General features: G+C 42.5%; 2 protein-coding genes across 4 annotated transcripts in view; one reads left to right on the plus strand and one right to left on the minus strand.

Moving 5' to 3' along the window:
• Positions 1-13,019, minus strand: part of LOC139169316 (1-acylglycerol-3-phosphate O-acyltransferase Pnpla3-like) — a 40,815-nt gene extending 27,796 nt beyond the window's left edge. For both annotated transcript variants that reach the window (XR_011559444.1, XM_070755292.1), the window contains exon 1: positions 12,750-13,019. Coding sequence is in view for 1 of the 2 variants with exons in the window: in XM_070755292.1 (XP_070611393.1) it covers positions 12,750-12,945 (196 nt within the window). In the remaining variant the exon portion in view is untranslated. The remainder of the gene's footprint in view (positions 1-12,749) is intronic.
• An 8,423-nt stretch (positions 13,020-21,442) lies between these two features.
• SULT4A1 (sulfotransferase family 4A member 1) overlaps positions 21,443-22,569 on the plus strand; it is a 36,650-nt gene continuing 35,523 nt past the window's right edge. Inside the window, exon 1 of one of the 2 annotated variants that reach the window (XR_011559445.1) lies at positions 21,443-22,031. Coding sequence is in view for 1 of the 2 variants with exons in the window: in XM_070755293.1 (XP_070611394.1) it covers positions 21,863-22,031 (169 nt within the window). In the remaining variant the exon portion in view is untranslated. The remainder of the gene's footprint in view (positions 22,032-22,569) is intronic. The other variant, XM_070755293.1, reaches the window with a different exon arrangement.

Genomic DNA, 22,569 nt, shown 5'->3' on the forward strand with positions numbered 1-22,569 from the left:
CTGGAAGAAAATATAATAATTAAAAAGATACTAGACTGTGCGGAGATGGACAGGCTATCCAAAAGATTAGAGGGAAAAGAAGAATCAGATTACTATAAAACATGAGCAAAATTTTATGATTGGCTAAAGAAAAGAACAATAAAGAAATAAATAAAAATCTATGCAAAGCAACATGTCAAATAAAAGAATTGAAATGTAAAAGAAGTAAAATTCTCTGATCAGACATCCAAAAAGTGGGGAAACTTTCATTTCCCAAATGTTATATGTGTACATCTTTATGTATGTTTTTTTTCTTTTTTCTTGTATATCATATTTGTAAAAAAACACAAATTAAAATAATAATAAAAATAAATAAATAAAAGTAGATGCTTTTGTGACGGACACTCTGCCCCAATTACCTACTAACTTCATATTGTATTTACGTTCCTTTTAAAGGCCCATCGAATTTTATCTATGATGGATACAGGGGGATAAAACTTCTTTTGTACTTTTGCAGCATCCTCTTGGATTTTTAAATTTTTATGCTGGATTTAATTTGCAAAGAGTAATACAGTGGTAGCTCTTCTTACAAATGCCTCGACTAACGAACTTTTCGAGTTACGAATCTGGCGTTTAAGATTTTTTTGCCCCTTCTTCCGAACTATTTTCACCTTACGAACCCGAGCCGTCGCCGCTGGGATGCCCCGACTCCGGACTTCCATTGCCAGTCGAAGTGCTGGGATTCCCCTGAGCCTCCCCTCGCTGGGAATCCCCGCCTCTGGACTTCTGTTGCCAGCCGAAGCGCCCATTCTTGCGTTGCTGGGATTCCCCTGGGCCTCCCCTCGCTGGGAATCCCCGCTTCTGGACTTCCATTGCCAACTGAAGCACCTGTTCTTGCGTTGCTGGGATTTCCCCTCGCCTCCCCTCGCTGGGAAACCCCACCTTCGGACTTCTGTTGCCAGCCAAAGCGCCCGTTCTTGCGTTACTGGGATTCTCCTGAGGCTCCCCTTGCTGGGATTCCCTTCATTTTTGAATCCCGGGGAGGCTCAGGGAAATCCCAGCAACGCAAGAACGGGCGCTTCGGTTGGCAACGGAAGTCCAGAGGTGGGGATTCCCAGCGAGGGGAGGCTCCAGCAATGCAAGAATGGGAGCTTTGGCTGGCAACGGAAGTCCGGAGGCGGGGATTCCCAGCGAGGGGAGGCTCAGGGAAATCCCAGCAATGCAAGACCGGGCGCTTCAGTTGGCAACGGAGGTCTGGAGATGGGGTTTCCCAGTGAGGGGAGGCTCAGGGAAATTCCAGCAACGCAAGAACAGGCGCTTCGGTTGGCAACGGAAGTCCGGAGGCGGGGATTCCCAGTGGCGCAAGACAAAAGGGGTGACTTTTGGGAAGGGGTTGCACACATTATTTGCTTTTACCTTGATTCCTATGGGGAAAATTGCTGCTTCTTACGAACCTTTCTACTTACGAACCTGGTCACGGAATGAATTAAGTTCGTAAGAAGAGTTACCACTGTACTAATGTATTGAATGAACCCAAATGCAAGCTTAAAATGTTTATATGAAAGTTAAAGTTCATTTATAAACCAAATCAAAGACTCTAGGTGTATTGGAATTAAAAATATGCTTTCTTTTTAATAGACCAGACAGACCATTTATAAAATATGAAATTGCATTCTATACTTCGTACACAGAATCTATTAAGAATACAAGGAAGCAGATAGAAAATTCTCTCTATTATATGTATTTTCTTATTATATAACCTTCCTGTAATGTAATGTTTGGAACATGTTTTGAGTTTCTACTCTTCAAGTTGTTGTGTAAATTCATTTTTATTTTCATTTCAGGTTTATGATAGTGTAAAGAAGAAACATCACTAAAGCAGCTGACAAGGATAGAAGTAGGGTTATGTCTTATTAGGAGACATGATAGCAGTGTTCCAATATTTGAGGGGCTGCCACAGAAAAGAGGGGGCTCAACCTAATTTCCAAAGCACCGGAAGGTCAGACAAGGAATAATGGATGGAAACTGAACAAGGTGTGATTCAACCTACAAATTGTTGTGTTTGGGCCTGGGCCAGTCGTTGCTCCCACAGATGGGAGAGACGTGGCATAAAGTGAATGTGAAAGCCTGGCTGACAGCCAAGAAGATGTGGCAGACAGCCAGGAAGACGTGGCAGACAGCCAGGAGGATTCAGCAGACAGCCCAGGGGATTTGGCCTGCAGTCCCTCAGACAGTCCGTCCTCGCTCAGTTCGTCTGCAGATCAATACATTGATTTACGTAGCCAAAGAGCTATGCAAAGAAGGGATCGCTTTAAGGAGTATTACAAATCATGATAGGAGCACCTGGGTTGGGTGTGGTTCCCTTAATGAGGGCTAAAGGGATAAAAAGGGAACAAGGGCCAATGCAAACTGTGGCTGTTATATCTGTGTTGTTTTGTGGTTCCTGCTTCAAAGTTTCTGTGCTGTTGGAGTTTTCAACCCAGCTTTGTCAGACAAGTGGGAGGTGAAAACTCTGGGACTTGCTGTTTGCTTCAAAGATTCAAAAGGACTCCTGAAACGTCTTTGCTCACTCCAGGTTGTCTTTGTTTGTTTTCCCCTGTGTTTTTTGTATGCGGCTGAAGTAAGCCTTGCATTGTTTTCGGACATTAAGAACTGTTTTTTTGAGTAAGCTATTTTTGTTTCTCTAATACAAGTTTGCTGATTAGCAGAGCACGTGTGTGTTTGATTTCTTTTCACTGGACTATTACGCATTGCCGAGCCAGTCAGGCAGAACACAAATAAGGAGAAATTTTCTGATAGTTAGAGCAGCTTGCCTTTAGATCAGGGTTCCTCAAACTTGGCAACTTTAAGACTTGTGGACTTCAACTCCCAGAATTCTCTATGTTGGCTGGAGAATTCTGGGAGTTGAAGTCCACAAGTCTTAAAGTTGCCAAGTTTGAAGACCTCCGCTTTAGATGTTGTGATAGCTTCATCACTGGAAACCTTCAAGAAGATACTTCAATAGTCATCTGTCAGAAATGGGGTAGGGTCTCCTGCTTTGGGGGGGAGCATGTTGAACGAAATGACCTACAAAGTTAATTCCAACTCTGTTAATCAGTAATCCGTAATCTGTATTATTAATTCCTCATGCACTTAACTGGTTCTTCTTAACGAAAATATTTCACGAGAAAAACAAATCTTTACTCAAAGAGGAAAAACTACCCACAGAAGTAGTTTATATAACTTAGGACATTTCCTTCCTGGTAATCTCAACCAATCCAAATTTTTACTTCTCTCTCTCTTTCTTTCTTTTTTTTCTTTTTTCTTTACTGTGTTAATCTAAGTGTGTTGAAATCAAGACTTGTGAGTCACAATGGCACTAGCACAGATCTCCCCGTTTGGTTAGTATTCCAAAATGCAATCATGCACAGAACAAACACTTCCAAGTCCACTTGGAAAAGTCTACTCTACTAAAGGGGAGACCATCCAAATTTCATTACCATTTCTTAGCAAGAAGATACCGTATTTTTCGGAGTACAGTGATACCTCGTCTTACGAACTTAATTGGTTCCAAGGTTTGTAAGGTGAAAAGTTTGTAAGACAAAACAATGTTTCCCCATAGGAATCAATGGAAAAGCGATTAATGCGTGCAAGGCCAAAACTCACCCCTTTTGCCAGCCGAAGCGCCTGTTTTTACGCTGCTGGGATTCCCCTTAGGCTCCCCTCCATGGGAAACCCCACCTCCGGACTTCCGTGTTTTTGTGATGCTGCAGGGGAATCCCAGGAGGGGAATCCCAGCAGCGCAAAAACGGGTGCTTCGCTGGCAAAGGAAGTCTGGAGGTGGGGTTTCCCATGGAGGGGAGCCTCAGGGGAATCCCAGCAGCGTAAAAATGGATGCTTAAAACATCTCTTGGGGCAAGAATAGGCAAAGTTGGCTCTTCTATGACATGTGGACTTCAACTCCCAAAATTCCTGAGGTAGCGTGATAGACTCAGGAATTCTGGGAGTTGAAGTCCACAAGTCAACTTTGCCTACCCCTGTCTTGGGGAATCAACAAAAACTGCAAGTATTTAGTCCAAACCCCACCTTTAAATTTTATCCAGAGAAAAGAGGTTTTAGAGTTCCCAAATGAAATGGCTGTATTGCACTGATAGTCCTCAGTTTAAAAATGAGTTCTCTTCCCAGGGATTGCCCTTAAGTTAAATTTGTATGCAAGCCAGAACATTATTCTTAAATAATACCACATGAGTAGTATTTACGTAATGAAGTTGATCTCTTGTGTACTTAACTCCATTTTTTTTCAGCAGCCTCGATTATTAACTGTGGGTTGAACTTAAAGTAGAGAGGACAACTTGGGAAATTGTTGTATTGTGTAAAATGACACTGATTTTAACCCTGCTGCTCAGTTCGAGAAAACTCCCTAATCTTATGTTCCCGGGTCTATTTGACCCGGACTGCAAATTGATCAGTTTAGGTACTTATATTTGGTCTTTTTGAAAGCTTTTTTCACCTGGAAACAAGTTTGAACATTTCTGCACACAATGGAATGAAAATTGAACTGAAAAAAGTAATCCTTATTGGTTTATTTTGCACATAAATGTGCCCCCCCCGTGTTTGTGGATTTTTTTAATGTTTATAAGGCCGGGGGGGTGGCCCTTTTGTGGCAAAAATAAACCAATAAGAATCATTTTTTTCAGTTCATTTCTATTTTTCTTATGTTCAGGATTGTTCAATTTAGTATATCAAAACTTTTGGGGGAATATTACTTAGAGATTTGTAGCCTAAAAAAAGGATAAATTGAAACAAAATTCAGAAAACATGGGGGGAGGGGCTTTTTGATAAAAATAAAAATATAAGCCTCAGTTTTTTCAGTTCAATTTTCATATCATTATGTTCATAAATGTTCAAACTAGTTTTCCAGTTGAAAAAGTTTTCAAAAAGATCAAATTCAAGTACCTAAAAAAATTCTTTTTGGTCCGGTCATATACGACCAGAAACAGACTCGAAGTGATGATTATTTTTTGCCCAGAAAAGAATTAGCCACCACCCCAAAAATATTGTTTTGATGATCAGCAATGTTAAATTGAGTAAATGAATGCATAAGATATTAAAAATATTTCGGATTTGAAGCTTGCGTTACTATAAAGTGAAAATGTTTGCAAGCAGCCAAGGGGGGGAGGAGGGCTTATTTATGATTGTAAACAACCAATAAGAAACATTTCTTTCAGTTCATTTATATTTTTCTTATATTCAGAAATGTTCAAACTACCAATCCCACACCAACTTTAGTAAAATTGAACACATTTTGCAAGCAAAACTATCCATAAATTGAAAAATATTTCACAAAACCCGGGGGGGGGCACGCATTCTATCAGCAAAATAAACCAATAAGAATTACTTTTTTCATTTCAATTTTCATATCATTGTGTGCAGAAATGTTCGGACTACTTTCCAAGTGAAAAAAGTATTCAAATTGACCAAACATAAGCACTTCAAATGAAGAGTTTTCGGTCCGGGTCAGGGTGACCCGGGAACACAACAAGTGTGACTTTTTGTTTTTCAGCAAGAAAGAAACCCCCCACCCCCCCAAAAAAATTCTCATAGAGAGAACCCCTGAAATGATGAAAAGTCATGAATTTCAAGTTTCAGATATGCAGAGAAAATTTTTTACAGGGACTCAAACTTGGCTTTGGGTCACATATGACCCGAACTGAGCAGCAGAACAGTTGAGGGTTGGAAATGAAATATTTCAGTTACCCAAGAGAAAAAGCCCTACGTATAAACAGTGTCACTGATGTTTACATAGCTTCCTTTATAAACAAGGATTTTTTTAATATTCCTAGAATATAGGTAGTCCTCAACTTACAACAATTCATTTAGTGACCGTTTCAAAGTTGTAACGGCGCTGAAAAAAGTGAAAAAAACAACAGTATAAGGAAATACCGCCCTGGCTTTCAAGAATGGAAGCTATCATATACCCTAATACAATAGATAGACAAAAAATGGTTAGATACGCAGAAGTTTTAGATCTATAAGGAAACTTAAAAGATTTAGAAACCCTAAACCAACAAAGAGTTAAACTTGACTGGTGGCAATGCTACCAGATCAGTGCTAGATTAAAGTAAATTTGGGATAGCAAAGGATAACAAAAATTTATAAATAGTATTAAATCCACTGAGTCCACTGAAGGGCGACCTATAAATTCGAACAATAAAATAAAATAAATAAAATTATTAAATGGAAGAGGAAATTTTTAAGGATAATATAGAAACATAGAAACATAGAAGACTGACGGCAGAAAAAGACCTCTTGGTCCATATGATTAGTTGGGCAAAAAAATTTGGCCATAATATTGATTTGGTTCAGCGGGAAAAGATTTTGACCATAAATTACAAATTAACCTTTCATATAAAGAAAATCAATACAAAATGTATTATAGATGGCGTCTACCACCAGCAAGGTTGGCCAAGATGTATCAAAATATGAATTTGAAATGCTGGAAATGTCACCATGTAAATATATATTACCATACGTGATGGACCTGCCCGACAATTTAAAAGTTCTGGAAAAATATATATATAGGTGGTTTGAAGCAATACAAGAACAGAAAATAAACATGAAACCAGAAACATTTTTATTAGGAATATTTGATGAAAAAACTGAAAGGAAATATCGGTATATCATTCTACATATATTAACAGCGGTAATTACGAATATTGTTGGCACAATACTGGAAGAAGCAAGGCGATGTACCAGCCGACAAGGTGATCATTAGGAAAATTTTAGAATGTGCAGAATTAGACAAATTAACAATTGAATTAAATCAAAAAGAGGATTCAGAATACTTCGAGGTTTGGAATATGCTTTATAAATGGTTGGAAAGAAAGAAAAGAGAGGAAAAAGAAGATGTATAAATTTATTTATTTATTTATTTATTTATTTATTTATTTATTTATTTATTATTTAGATTTGTATGCCGCCCCTCTCCGTGAACTTGGGGCGGCTCACAACAGGCATAAACAAATCGTACAAATCCAAATAGATTCAAATACAGTGATCTCTCGATTATCGCGAGGGTTCCGTTCCAAGACCCCTCGCGATAATCGATTTTTTGCGATATAGCGGTGCGGAAGTAAAAACACCATCTGCGCATGCGCGCCCTTTTTTTACATGGCCGCGCATGCGCAGATGGTGGAGCCGGGGAGCGACGAAAGTTCGGAAGCCGACAGGTTGCATTCAATGTCGGCTGCCCCCGCCCCCCCCAGCACCCGCTCGCCCGCCGTTCGCCGCTCGCCCGCCTGCCCGGGTGGCCGCTCACTCACTCACCGCTCTCCCGTTCACTCGGCCGGCCGCTGCCCGGCTGGGGAGGTGGATTCGCCACCCCCACCAGCCCGATCTCTCTCTGGTGGCTGGGGAGGTGGATTCGCCGCCCCCACCAGCCCGATCTCCCTCCGGTGGCTGCCGCCCCCACCAGCCCGATCTGGGGAGGTGGATTCGCCGCTCCTCGCCGCCTTCGCCTCACTTCGCCTCAGCTGCTGCCCGCTGCCTTCATCTTCTCCCCAAACTCCTCCTTCCCTGCCAAAGCAGCCACCGCAGTCAAGCGCGTGAGTGATGCAGGGCAGCCCAATGCTGCCGGGAGGGGAATCCAAGCCGGTGGCTGGGGACGCGGATCCACTGCCCTCGCAGCCCGATGTCCCTCTGTGTGTGGGGGGGCGACGAACCGACGATCGGGGGCTGTCCGTCCCTGTTGGGTGGTGCAGGGCAGGCACAGGGAGGGAGGGAGAGAAAGGAAAGAGAGAGAAAGGGAGGGAGAGAAAATTGAATGAAGAAGGGAGAGAAAGAAAGAGTAAGAGGTAGAAAGTATAGAGAAAAAGGAAGAGAAAGGGAGAGAGAAGTGACTCTTGGTGATGACGTATGATGTCATCAGATGGGGAAAACCGTGGAGTATTTTTTAATTATTATTTTTTGAAAAATCGCGATATAGCGTTTAGCGAAGATCGAGAAAATCGAGGGATCACTGTAAATTTAAATATTTAAAAAAGTTTTTAAAAGAACCCGATATACTAACAAGCACACACACAGACATACCATACATAAATTGTACGTGCCTGGGGGAGATGTTTCAGTTCCCCCATGCCTGACGACAAAGGTGGGTTTTAAGAACTTTACGGAAGGCAGGGAGAGTAGGGGCAGTTCTAATTTCCGGGGGGAGTTGGTTCCAGAGAGTCGGGGCCGCCACAGAGAAGGCTCTTCCCCTGGGGCCCGCCAACCGACATTGTTTAGTTGACGGGACCCGGAGAAGGCCCACTCTGTGGGACCTAATCAGTCGCTGGGATTCGTGCGGCAGGAGGCGGTCTCGGAGGTATTCTGGTCCAATGCCATGAAGGGCTTTAAAGGTCATAACCAACACTTTGAATTGTGACCGGAAATTGATCGGCAACCAATGCAGACTATAAATGTATAGATTCATAAATATGATTGTAAAGGAAAATAAACTTTTTAAATGGATAAATGTATGTATAAGTAATGATAAGTAAGGAATAGGAATAATATAAAGAAATGCACATTTATTAATAGTTAAATAGATAGATAAAAGCCGTAAAGAAAATACAGTTTAACTTAATTATATATAAACGAAAATTTAAAGTCATGACAATTTACAGTAGAAATGTTATAAAGGTTGTGGTGTGGTATTTGCAATGTGTTTTGTATTGTCAATGTTTTCAATGTTTTTTTAATCTTTATACTTAATAAAAAAAAATTTTTTAAAGGAAATAGCATGTTATTTGTAGAGAAAATTATAAGTGAAAGGGTAAAAATTTCAAAAATGTTTAGATTTCCCCAGTGAGCTTTCTGGGTTAACAAATTAGGTCTCCGTCACTGCATTTTTCAACTGGGAACAATTAGACATGGTTAATTAAGTCTAAAAGTTAACAAGGCTTTTTCCTCCCCAACTGGATTCCCTCCAAGCTCTTTTTGGGACAGTGCAGAAATGAATACAAAAAGGCTGAGCTATCAAACACGGTTTATCTACGACAATGGCATTCTGACATCCATGCAGGATTCACCACAAAGGCAAGTTTAAACTACAACATGTGAACACCTACCTACAAGTGTTGAGGGGGACTGGTGACAAAGGTAATTAGAAACATAGAAGACTGACGGCAGAAAAAGACCTCATGGTCCATCTAGTCTGCCCTTATACTATTTCCTGTGTTTTATCTTACAATGGATCTATGTTTATCCCAGGCATGTTTAAATTCAGTTACTGTGGATTTACCAACGTCTGCTGGAAGTTTGTTCCAAGGATCTACTACTCTTTCAGTGAAATAATATTTCCTCACGTTGCTTTTGATCTTTCCCCCAACTAACTTCAGATTGTGTCCCCTTGTTCTTGTGTTCACTTTCCTATTAAAAACACTTCCCTCCTGGACCTTATTTAACCCTTTAACATATTTAAATGTTTCGATCATGTCCCCCCTTTCCCTTCTGTCCTCCAGACTATACAGATTGAGTTCATTAAGTCTTTCCTGATACGTTTTATGCTTAAGACCTTCCACCATTCTTGTAGCCCGTCTTTGGACCCGTTCAATTTTGTCAATATCTTTTTGTAGGTGAGGTCTCCAGAACTGAACACAGTACTCCAAATGTGGTCTCACCAGCGCTCTATATAAGGGGATCACAATCTCCCTCTTCCTGCTTGTTATACCTCTAGCTATGTAGCCTAGCATCCTACTTGCTTTTCCTACCGCCTGACTGCACTGTTCACCCATTTTGAGACTGTTTCAATAATTCATACGTTGTTATTATTATTATTATTATTATTATTATTATTATTATTACTACAATACAACCCAACAAACGAGATCACTATGGATTTCGTATTTCATCACCAGTTAGGCCCTTCCCAAGCGCCTAGGACTGCGTGATGTAGCGGCAAATTATTTGTGCTGATCCCAGTAAAGCGACCTTTTGCAATTGACAGGTGGAGATTTTGTCAATTCCGATGGTTTTCAAATGTCCACTGAGATCCTTTGGCACTGCGCCTAGGGTGCCAAGGACCACTGGGACCACTTTCACTGGCTTATGCCAGAGTCGTTGCAGTCCGATGTTTAGATCTTCCTATTTCGCACATTTTTCTAGCTGTAAATTTCTTTTTTATTGTTGTTTTTATTGTTATTGTTATTATCTCCATGTTGCATTCTTTCTCTGACACTCAACACTGCTTCATCTCTGAAGTCGCAGAGAACACACACACACACATAGTGTTGACCTCTCAAGGGTCCCCAAACTTGGCAACTTTAAGACTTGTGGACATAACCCTAAACCAACCAATAGAAGTCTTCAACTACTCTAAGAAAGGGAATAATGTACTAACGATAAATGCGGACTCAATGTATGAAAATGATATACCAGCCTTTCTCTGGTTCCCTCCTACCGTTCTTCTATCTTACTTGGCTTTTTTCTCTCTTACCGTACTGTTTCATTCTTTTCTTTTTCATACTTCCCTCACTTTCACCTTTCTTTTCCCCCCCCATTCTTTTCTCCCCTTTCCTCTTCCTCTCTACTCCACCTTTCTTTTCCTTTTCCCCCCCTCTTCTCTAAAAATTTCTAATAATGTGATATCTTTAAGACTGAACCAAAAAACAGGAAAGTACGATTACTGACTATATAAGATTCATTCAGAGATGAAATTGATATAATTTATTAACTTATTAAGAATCAAACCTAGGTATGTAATGAAAAAGCTTTAAACTACTAAACTAAATGTACTTTTATTATGCATTTACTATTCACCATTGTGAAAATTGTACTCATTTCTTTATTACTTCGTTTGTACTGTTATTGTTTTTCTATTTTGTTTCGATTAACATTTCCTTTCTTTCATCCTTTTTTTAATGTATATTTAATCAAGATTATTTATAAAAAAGACTTGTGGACTTCAACTCCCAGAATTCTGGGAGTTGAAGTCCACAAGACTTAGTTTCCAAGTTTGAAGACCTCTGATAGGCCCTTTAAAAAGCACTATTATACCTTTGAGTCAGAATACAGGTGGTCCTCGACTTATGACCACAATTGAGCCCAAGACTTCCGCTGCTAAGCGAGACATTTGTTAAATGAATTCTGTTGAGTTTTGCAACTTTCGTGGCCACTTTAATCACCACAATTGTTAAGCTAGTAACATGATTAAGTGAACCTGCCTTCTACGTTGACTTTGCCTGTCAGATAATCACAAAATATGATCACAAAACCCCAGGAGACCGCAACCATCCTAAATATGTTGTCAAGAATGTAAACCCAGTTGTCAAATATGTTGTCAAGAATGTAAACCCAGATGTCAAGAATGCACATTCTGGGAGTTGAAGTCCACAAAGTCCTAAAAGTTACCAAGTTTGAAGACCTCTGTGGATTAAGATTTCTCCAAGGACGAAACGACAAACCACAAATCAGGACTACGAGGTAGTCAAGCCCTTTCCAAAAGAATAACAACAACAACAACAACAACAATAATAATAATAATAATTATTAATAATAATAACAACAACCATAACCATAACAAAAACAACAACAACAATAATTATTATTAATAATAATAACAACCATAACAAAAACAACAATAATAATAAAAATTCAAACTGACAAGGTTTTGAAACACAATACACCAGACATCACAATCGTGGAAAATAAAAAAGTATGGATCATTGATGTCACCATACCAGGTGACAGTCAAATTGATTAAAAACAACAAGAAAAGCTTAGCTGATATCATGATCCTAAAATTGAACGCAATCGGCACATTAGGTGCTTTGCCAAAGGACTCAATAAACAATAAACAATAAATATTGACAAAATCACAACCTGTCAGTTACAAAAGGCCACCACGCTTGGATTTGCGCGCATGGTACAAAAATACATCACACAGTCCTAGATGCTTGGGAAGTGTTCGATTTGCGATATTGTGATCCGAAATCCAGCATATCAATCTCATTTGTTTGCTGTGTATTACTGATTTTGTGATTAATAATAATAATAATGATGATGATGATAAAACCTCTGCTTTCTCCATTCCCACGAATCCACCAAATTCTGGACTTTGTTCACTTAGTCAAAACTTTTCACACACACACAAACACACATTAACCTACTTTACCCAAGCCGAGAATATTGGATCCCCTTAGCCAAAGTTTTTCACACACACACAAACACACACAAATTAACCAACTTTACCCAAGGCGATTGTATTGGATCCCCTTAGCCAAAGTTTTTCACACACACACACACACACACAAATTAACCACAAATTAACATACACACACAAACCAATCAATTTTACCCAAGCCGAAAGTATTGGATCCCCTTAGCCAAAGCTTTTCACACACACACACAAATTAACCAACTTTACCCAAGCCGAAGGTACTGGATCCTCTTAGACAAAGCTTTTCACACACACACAAACACACAAATTACCTAGTTTTACCCAAGTTAGTATTGGGTCCCCTTAGCCAAAGCTCCCTCACACACAAATTAACCAACTTTGCCCAAGGCGAGGGTACTGGATCCCCTTAACCAAAGCTTTTCTCACACACAAAACACACACAAATTAACACACACACAAATCAATCAACTTTACCCAAGCCGAAGGTATAGGATCTCCTTAACCAAAGCTTCACACACAACACACACACAAATTAACCAACTTTATCCAAGCCGAGGGTACTGGATTCCCGCCCCCCCCCCCCAGTCGGACGCGTTCCCACGACTCTTCCCGACCAGGCGCAGGTCAGACCCACCCAAAGAGCCGCCTCCGATGAGGACGGCGCCCGCCAGCGCCCCAGCCGAGGCCCCGTAAATGCAGCGGGCGTCGCGAAGGAGGCGAGGGGCGCGCTCCTGCAGGCAGGTGGCCACGCCGATGTGATAGACGCCCAGGAAGCCGCATCCCGCGAACGACACGCTCCAGCCGTCCTCGCCCTCCAGCAGTTCCACCATCGCGGGCTAAACACAGCGGCGGGGGAGGGGGGGCAGAGACAGCGACAACCCAACCATCCAAACTGCACCCGGCCGGCGACCGGCCGCTAATGAAGCCGCTAATGAAGCCGCCGGACACCCGCCTCCGATTGGCCCCGCCCCCTGGATGTGGCGCCGGGACCGCCGACCAATCGGGAGGGCGGGATGCAAAACAGACAACGCGGGGGGGGGGGGGGGAGGTTGAAAAGGTGCCGGGTGGCCCTCGCAGTTCCCTCTCTTTTTTTAAGCTAGACTAGAGCGACGTAAGGGGAAGCGCGAAAGGCCTCAGGGTTGAAACTGAGGGACCCCGCATTCGGGTCCTGCCTTAGACATCCAGATTTAAGGCTTATATGGCTGCTTTTTTTTTGTCACTTTGAACGTACGTTGGTCGGTATACATTAAAATGAAAGTTCGTTTCGTACAGCTCTCAAAGGGTCTCCACTTCCTCTATACACTATATATGCAGACTGACTGACTCAATCTATCGGATCATCTATCCATTCCATCCATCATCTATCTACCTGTCTGCCTGTCTGTCTATATCTATCTATCCATCCACCCACCATCTGTTATCTGTCATCTAGTTACCTGTCCATCTATCTATCTCCATATCTATCCATCTATCATCCATCTGTCTGTCTGTCTGTCTGTCTGTCTGTCTGTCTGTCTGTCTGTCTATCTATCTATCTATCTATCTGTCAATCTATGCCTACCTATCCGTTCACCCATCATCTATCCGCCTGCCTCCCTGCCTGCCTATATCTGTCTATATGTCAGTCTATCTACCTACCTACCTACCTACCTATCCATCATCCATCTATCATCTATGTATCATTTATTTATCTATTTATTTGTCTATTTATCTGCCAATCTATATCCATTCATCATCCATCCATCTATTATCTATCAATCTGTTTGTCTGTCTGTCTGTCTATCTCAGCTATCCATCTATCATCTATCTACCTATTTATCTGTCAATCTATATTTATCTACCTACCTATTTATCCATTCATCCATCCATCTATCCATCCATCCATCTATCTTCCATCTATCATCTATGTCTTATCTATTTACCTATTTATCTGTCTATTTATCTGTCAATCTATATCCGCCTACCTACCTACCTATCCATTCATCATCCATCTATCTATCATTTATCTATCTATCTATCTATCTATCTATCTATCTATCGAATAGAATTTTATTGGCCAAGTGTGATTGGACACACAAGGAATTTGTCTTGGTGCATATGCTCTCAGCGTACATAAAATAAAATATACATTTGTCAAGAATCATGTGGTACGACACTTAATGATTGTCATAGGGGTCAAATAAGCATCTATCTATCTATCTATCTATCATCTACCTATCTACCTATCTATCTATCTATCTATCTATATCTACCTATCTATCCATCGAACATCTATCTACCTACCTGCCTGCCTGTCTATATCTATTTGTCTATCTGTCAGTCTGATTCTATCTACCTACTTACCTATCCATCTATTTACCTATTTATCTGTCTATTTATCTGTCAATCTATATCTACCTACCTACCTATTTATCCATTCATCCATCTATCTCTATCTATCTCTATCTATCTATCCATCTATCTATCCATCAATCATCTATCTACCTACCTATCTGCCTGCCTGCCTATCTATCTGTCTCAGTCTGTCTGTCATTTTTCGCCCATTTTTCACAAAACTGGAGGCATTTTTGCCTTCCCCCAGTCCCCAGGAGATATCTTCAGACATCCCTGCCCAGACCCTTTGCCCACCCCATTTTTGCAAAAAATAGTCAATTTTTTCACAAAAACAGGGGCATTGTTGCCATCCACCAGCACTCAAGAACTCTCTACAGGTGGAGACGGGGCTTTGGGACAGCAAAAAATATGGCTGCATTCATTGTATACAATGCAGCGATGGTTCCACCCTCTTTTTTGGGGGAAAAGGTGTGTCTTATACCCTAAACAATACAATACATAGTAACCACTAGGGAAAGAAAAACTGAGTGGGGCATGCATCACTCAGGTGCAGACCACCAAGTTACTACCAGTTCCATAGAACAAGCCTGCCACGTCCCTGAACCGGCTTTCTCTCAGTGGCGCTGTAAGCAACGCCGTCTTTTTTGGTTCTGCGCATGTGCATAAGCTGTTTTTAGCACTGCGCATTCATTTGCCCGTGCAGCGCATCAAGGAGCACACTGGCAGAGAAGAAAACCAGAATCCACCCCTGACGTTAGGGTTTTTTATTGTAGTTTCGGTGCACCTCATGCTAAAGAAGCTTCTTTTACATAGAAACATAGAAGATTGACGGCAGCAAAAGACCTCATGGTCCATCTAATCTGCCCTTATATTATTTTCTGTATTTTATCTTAGGATGGATATATGTTTATCCCATGCATGTTTAAATTCAGTGACTGCGGATTTACCAACCACGTCTGCTGGAAGTTTGTTCCAGCAGTATTATAGGTTTGAGCACTGTCAATTATCACTACCCTCTCCTACATCTATTTCCATCTCTTTGGGCCACCCCAACCCTTGATGGTCTTAGAAAAATATGTGCGAGGTCTATTTCATAGATAAAAGATTGGAAAAGCACCAGGTCCAAAAACTCATCCTTGCTTGAAAGCCTGTATTGGTCAACTGGCTTCTATCTTCCCTCACATCTTTCATAAATCAATGTTATGTTCCTTCTTGTCTCTCCCATCCTCCTGTTTCCTCCTGTTAAGGAACTGAATAACTATAGATGGGTTGCTCTGATATTTGTAGTTATGAACGGTTACTGCTGACTCACCTGAAATTCATCATGGATTCCGCTGTTAAACTTCCTGCCATTTGCCTGTTGCACAAATAGATCCACAGATAATGCTGTCAATATATGCTGCACCTTACAACGTCTTGAATTCCCAGGGTCTTATGCAACAATTCTTTTTTGTAGACTTAAGCTTGGCATTCAATGCCATCATTCCAGAAACCTTCACTCTAACTTGACTCAGGTAGCTTTACCTGTCAATTCTTATAGATGGATGATGTGTTTTCTGACAGATAAGGAGCAACAGGTGAAGCTGGGAAAAATCACATCAATCATGTGTACCTAGACAATTAGCCCAGGTGCTCATCAAAGCTGTGTGATGTCTCTATTACTCTTCTCTCTCCATACCACAGGTGTCGAACTCTCACTTGGGGAAAAGGAATCCTCAATCTGAGTATTGCATTGGCAAAAACTTCAGAAGAGAAGGATTTAGGGGTAGTGATTTCTGACAGTCTCAAAATGGGTGAGCAATGTGGTCGGGCGGTAGGAAAAGCAAGTAGGATGCTTGGCTGCATAGCTAGAGGTATAACAAGCAGGAAGAGGGAGATTGTGATCCCCTTATATAGAGCACTGGCGAGACCCCATTTGGAGTACTGTGTTCAGTTCTGGAGACCTCACCTACAAAAAGATATTGACAAAATTGAACGGGTCCAAAGACGGGCTACAAGAATGGTGGAAGGTCTTAAGCATAAAACATATCAGGAAAGACTTAATGAACTCAATCTGTACAGTCTGGAGGACAGAAGGAAAAGGGGGGACATGATCGAAACATTTAAATATGTTAAAGGGTTAAATAACGTTCAGGAGGGAAGTGTTTTTAATAGGAAAGTGAACACAAGAACAAGGGGACACAATCTGAAGTTAGTTGGGGGAAAGATCAGAAGCAACATGAGGAAATATTATTTCACTGAAAGAGTAGTAGATGCTTGGAACAAACTTCCAGCAGACGTGGTTGGTAAATCCACAGTAACTGAATTTAAACATGCCTGGGATAAGCATATATCCATTGTAAGATAAAATACAGGAAATAGTATAAGGGCAGACTAGATGGACCATGAGGTCTTTTTCTGCCGTCAGTCTTCTATGTTTCTATGTTTCTCCGTATCCCGTTGCCATCACGTGATGTTTTGCAAAGTTTTTTCCCTTTTCAGAAAGGGGGCACGTGTAACATCCAACCCATGGACTGCCAGTTTGACACCCCTGCTGTCAGGCCGAAGCAATTGGTTGAGTTAGAGATTTTGGCCTGCCGTGACCAAGAAAAACTCTATCATATCAATAAGGAAGCTACAATACAAAAAAAAAATTCCCTCTGGCGAAAAAACAAAACAGGCTATGTAGCCAACTTCAAAAACAGCTACAAAAATATATGCCACTAAATAAAGACGGAATGCTCCAACTATTACAGCAAACAAGATGAAAACCTTCTGCGCACCAAATCCAACTGTGCCTTCCACAACTTTGTAAATAATAAACTCAAGGATTTGAGACCCCTCCCACCACTAAAAGGACCCGACAACAAAAAATGCTATAATGAAACAGTCAAAGCTAACCTCTTCAACACAATCTTTGGCTCAATCTTTCTAAAGAGCAACGGCTCATGCCTGTTCTGTCGGGCTCTCTGGTAGACTCCTCCCAAAAATTCACAGGTACAAATTTCAGACACACACACGTTTGAAAATTCAAAACAATGTTCTTTATAATGAAAATTCACTTAAACTAAGCCCTCTTTTGGTATAGCAAAGAGCACTCGTCTCCAAACAAACCCGTAATTTATACAAGTCCCTTATCAGTTCTGTGATACTTAGCTTGCAGTTGTAAGGCAATTCAAAGTCCTTCTTTCACAAAGTGAAACACACTTTGCTCTGGTTTAGTTTCAAAGCGGGGAAAAATCAGCACACAAAAAGTCAATCAGTAAAGCAGTCATGAAACACAACCATCAGATAATCCTCCACAATGGCCAAACCCACAGGCTGCTATTTATAGCAGCCTCACTAATTACCACAGCCCCACCCAACCACAGGTGGCCTCATTTTCTTTGATAATAATCTCTCAGTTATTGTTGCCTATGCATCGCTCTCCGCATACGTGGCTGTATCATTAAGTCTTGTTCTGAATCCAAGGAGGAGCTAGATAATTGATCTCCTTCTGAGCTGTCTGCCGCACTCTCCTCCTCCCTGTCACTCATGTCTTCTTGGTCAGAGGAGCCTTCATCTTCAGATTCCACCGGGGGCAAACCAGGCCTGCAGCATGTGGATATCTTCCCCACATCCACAGTCCTTGGGGCAGGAGCTGGGCCAGAGCTAACCACAACAATGCCCCAAATTCCTTAGTCGTACCACAAATACTCACAATGATTTAACACAAAGGTCACTGGAGACAATGTTGAAAAAGCACTACGTGGCCTAAAACCTTCCCTGTCAATCGGGCCTGATAGACTATGTGTATACTTCTTTAAAAAGCTCTCCACAGCTATAGATGAACCACTAAGCGTAATCTTTGAAAAATCCTACAGAACCAGTTCCCTACCAAACCTATGGTCACTAGCCATGGTCATCCCCATCTTTAGAAAACAAGATCCCAGTCGGGTGGAAAACTACAGACTAATCTTTTTATGCTGAGTCACATACAAAGTCATGAAATCAATCATAAACCAATCCATTACCCTCCACCTAGAAATTAACAACCTGCTTTCAAACAAGCAATTTGGTTTCAGGAAAAAAATATCCTGCAATCTACAATTACTACACTGCAAAAACATATAGACCACAAAACTTGATCAGAGCAAATCAATAGATGCAATTTACATAGATTTCTGCAAAGCCTTCGACTCAGTGGTTCATGATAAGCGACTTCTAAAAATGAAATCCTATGGTATCTGTCAAAGATCTTGGAATACTCATATCAAATGACCTACGCACCAAAGACCACTGCAACTACATCGCCAAAAAGGTTTCAAGAGTTGTTTATTTTTTTTATGTTTTTTAATTTTTTTATGCCGCCCTTCTCCTTAGACTCCGGGCGGCTTACAACATGTTAGCAATAGCACTTTTTCACAGAGCCAGCATATTGCCACCACAATCCGGGTCCTCATTTTACCCACCTCGGAAAGATGGAAGGCTGAGTCAACCTTGAGCCGGTGATGAGATCTGAACCACTGACCTATAGATCTACAGTCAGCTTCAGTGGCCTGCAGTATTTCATTCTACCTGCTGTGCCACCCCGGCTCTTGTTAACCTAATCCTACGTGTTCTGCCTGACCGGGCTCAGGCATTAATTAATGGTCCAGGAAAGAAGGTCAGACACACACGTGCATTGCTAATCAGCAAACTTGTATTCAACATATAAGAAAAGGCTAAAGAAAACTGTCCTTATTTTCAGGAGTAAAACACAGTTCGAGGCGAAAATTCAGCTAGATACAAAGTTCATGAAAAAGCAAACGAATACAAAATTCACGTAGCAGAAACGTTCCAAGAGTTCTCTGAATTCTCGAGGCACGAGAGCAGCAGGTAGTCCCAGAGTTTTCAACTCCCACTTGCCTGACAATGCTGGGTTGAAATCCAAAGGCACAGAGCAGAGGCTTCAAAGCAGGAACCACAAAGCCACACAAACCACACAGATAAACATCCACAGTTTGCCTCTGCCTTTGTTCCCTTTTTTAACTGTAGCCCTCATTATGGGAACCACACCCAGCCCTCATTCTGTGAACCACACCCAAACACAGGTGACACCGGAATCACCTTTGATAATCCCTTAATTGAGCCCGACATTGCATTGCTCTACAGCTACGCATATCGATTATCTGTTCAGCATCCGAATCCAAAGAAGAGAGGCTATCCGACGGGCTGCCTGCCAAGCCCCCCGGACTATCTGCCAGTTCCTGTGGTCTGTCTGCCAACTCCTCAGAACCATCTGCCTCATCCTCTGGGCTGTCTGCCACGTTTCCTGGCTGTCAACCAGGCTTTCACAATCACTCTGTGACGCATCACTCACATATGTGGGGGCAACAGCTGGCCCAGGCCCGAACACAACACTACGTAGCATCTTCTCTGGTAATATCATACTACTAACCAGAGCATATCAAACATTCACTAGACCAGTCCTTGAATAGAGCTCATCTGGCTGGAACTCACACTGCATATCCGACATAAAATACATTTGAAAGTGTCCAGAGACACTTTGCAAGAAGAGCCCTCCACTCCTCTTCTCACAACAGAATGCCTGCACTGGTTGCCGATCAGTTTCCGGTCACAATTCAAAGTGTTGGTAATGACCTATAAAGCCCTACATGGCATCGGGCCAGAATACCTTCAGGACCGTCTTCTGCCGCACGAATCCCAGCGACCAATAAGGTCCCACAGAGTCGGCCTCCTCCGGGTCCTGTCGACTAAGCAATGTAGTCTGGCGGGACCCAGGGGAAGAGCCTTCTCTGTGGTGGCCCCAGCCCTCTGGAATCAACTCCCCCCCCCGAGAGATTAGAACCGCCCCCACCCTCTTTGCCTTTTGTAAGCTACTCAAAACCCACCTATGTCGCCAGGCATGAGGTAACTGAGTTACCCCTAGGTTATGGTAGATTTGTGTATGGTATGACTGAGTTGTATGGTTTTAATAATGGGTTTTTTATGTGCTTTTTTAACATATTGGATTTATGATATTGTATTTCATGTTGTGAGGAAGAAAGAGTGAGAGGGAAGGAGGGAGAGAGAGAGAAAGAGAAATAGAGAGGGAGAAAGAGAGACAAGAGAGTGGGACAGAAAGAAAGAGCGAAAGAAAGAGAGAGGGGGGAGGGAGATAAATATTTATTTATTTATTTTGTCCAATACATAATGAGGTTTTTAGTGGGTATATATCTATATACACGTAGTAAAATACATGATGAAGGTTATAGAGGAGATACTCATAGTAAAATATATCTAAGAAATAATAGAAAAGAAGGTATAGTAATAGAACATATCAATGAAAGAATAGAAGAAGAGATATAGGAATAGAAGAAAGGTATAGGAGATATAGGACAGCAATAGGACAGGGGACGGAAGGCACACTAGTGTACTTGTACTCGCCCCTTAAATAGAGAGAAAAGAAGGGAGGAAGAGAGAGAGAAAGAGAGAGAGAGAATAGAGGAAGGAAGGAAGGAAGGGAGAGACAAAGATAAAGAGAAAGAGATGGAGGAAGAGAGAAAGAGGGGGGAGTGAAGAAGGGAGAGAGAAAGATAGACGGAGGAAGAAAGAGAGAGAAGGAGGGAGGGCGGGAAGGAGAGAGAGAGAGAAAGAGAAAGGGAGAAAGGGAGGAAAAAAAAGAAAAATATTTTTGCAAATTTTTTTGCCAAGCGCCCCCCCCCCCCCCTCAATGGTGTCCCTCCTTTACCAATGCTAAAATCTGGTCACTTTAGCGTAGGGGTGTGCACAGGGAAGTAGGGCATTCACACGTGGTGAGGCACATGGGAGGGCATTGAATTATGGATGTGGGCATACACGCTATCGCCTGCATGCTTTTGGAAAGAAAAGGTTCGCCATCGCTAGTCTAAGGGGAAAGCTTTGGGGGTTAGGTGATGATACGACAGAGTCAGGTAGTGAGCTCCATGCACCAACTCCTCGGTTACTAAAGTGGTATTTCCTGCAGTCGAGCCCAGAGCGGTTTACTTTAAGTTTGTAATCTGTCGTGTGCTCGTGTGTTGTTGTGGTTGAAGCTGGAGTAGTCGTTGACTGGAAGGACGTTGCAGCGGGTGATTTTAGGGGCTATACTTATGTACGGTTCTCTGTGTAAAGGCCACCTATCCGCGGCCTCCTTCGCTCCCGGATCCCGAGCGAGCCCTGACGCCCAGGTCCGGGAGCCAAGACGGGGGCGAGAGACCGCCAGGCACGCCGAGGGTTAAGCGAGGCCGGGTTTGGGCCTCCTCCCTCTTCCTCCTCCTCCTCCTCGCCGCCTCTTGGAGCGACGTCGCATTACATCATCGCCCGCGGAGCCCAGGCGCTTGAAGGCCGGTCCCTGCTCGGCCCGCGGAGCGCCAAAAGCTCGCCCGCTGACCCAAGCCGGCTTTGGCGGGCTCCTCCTCGCGGCGTCCCCCTGCGCCCTTGCAGCGGCGGAGGATGGCGGAAAGCGAGTGCGAGACCCCGAGCACGCCCGGCGAGTTCGAGAGCAAGTACTTCGAGTACAACGGGGTGCGCCTGCCGCCCTTCTGCCGCGGGAAGATGGAGGAGATCGCCAATTTCCCCGTGCGGGACAGCGACGTCTGGATCGTCACCTACCCCAAATCAGGTAAAAGGCGGCGGCGCTGCGGGGCGGCCGGGTGTGTGTGTGTGTGTACGTGTGTGTGTGTGCAAAGAGGCTCCCCTCCGTTCCCGCTCCCTCCATCCCTTCTCTCTCTCCTCCGCCCCGCCTGTCCCGGTTTTCTCCTTCGCCCACCTGCGAAGACCCCTTTGCTCTGGTTTGGGGCCTGTATGTGTATGTGTGTGTATTGCTATGAGCCGCCCCGAGTCTACGGAGAGGAGCGGCATACAAATCTAAAAAAATATAATAATAATAATAATAATAATAATAATAATAATAATAATAATAATAATAATAATAATAATAATAATAAATGTGTGTGTGTAAGGGTTCATCTCTCTCTTCACCCGTCCCCCTCACACACACCGGCACAGTCAGGTTGTGAGGCAGCCGGTTGTGACTTTCTGGGCCTGGTTGAAGAGAAGGAGGCAGCCTGGGCTTCTTCCCATTGGAAGGGACCTACACACACGCAACCCTCCTGCGGGTGTAACTGGGTGGGGTTTGGGTTGTCTTTGAAGGGTGTGCG

This window comes from Erythrolamprus reginae, chromosome 6 (assembly GCF_031021105.1).
Source record: "Erythrolamprus reginae isolate rEryReg1 chromosome 6, rEryReg1.hap1, whole genome shotgun sequence".
Taxonomy (NCBI): Eukaryota; Metazoa; Chordata; class Lepidosauria; order Squamata; family Dipsadidae; genus Erythrolamprus; species Erythrolamprus reginae.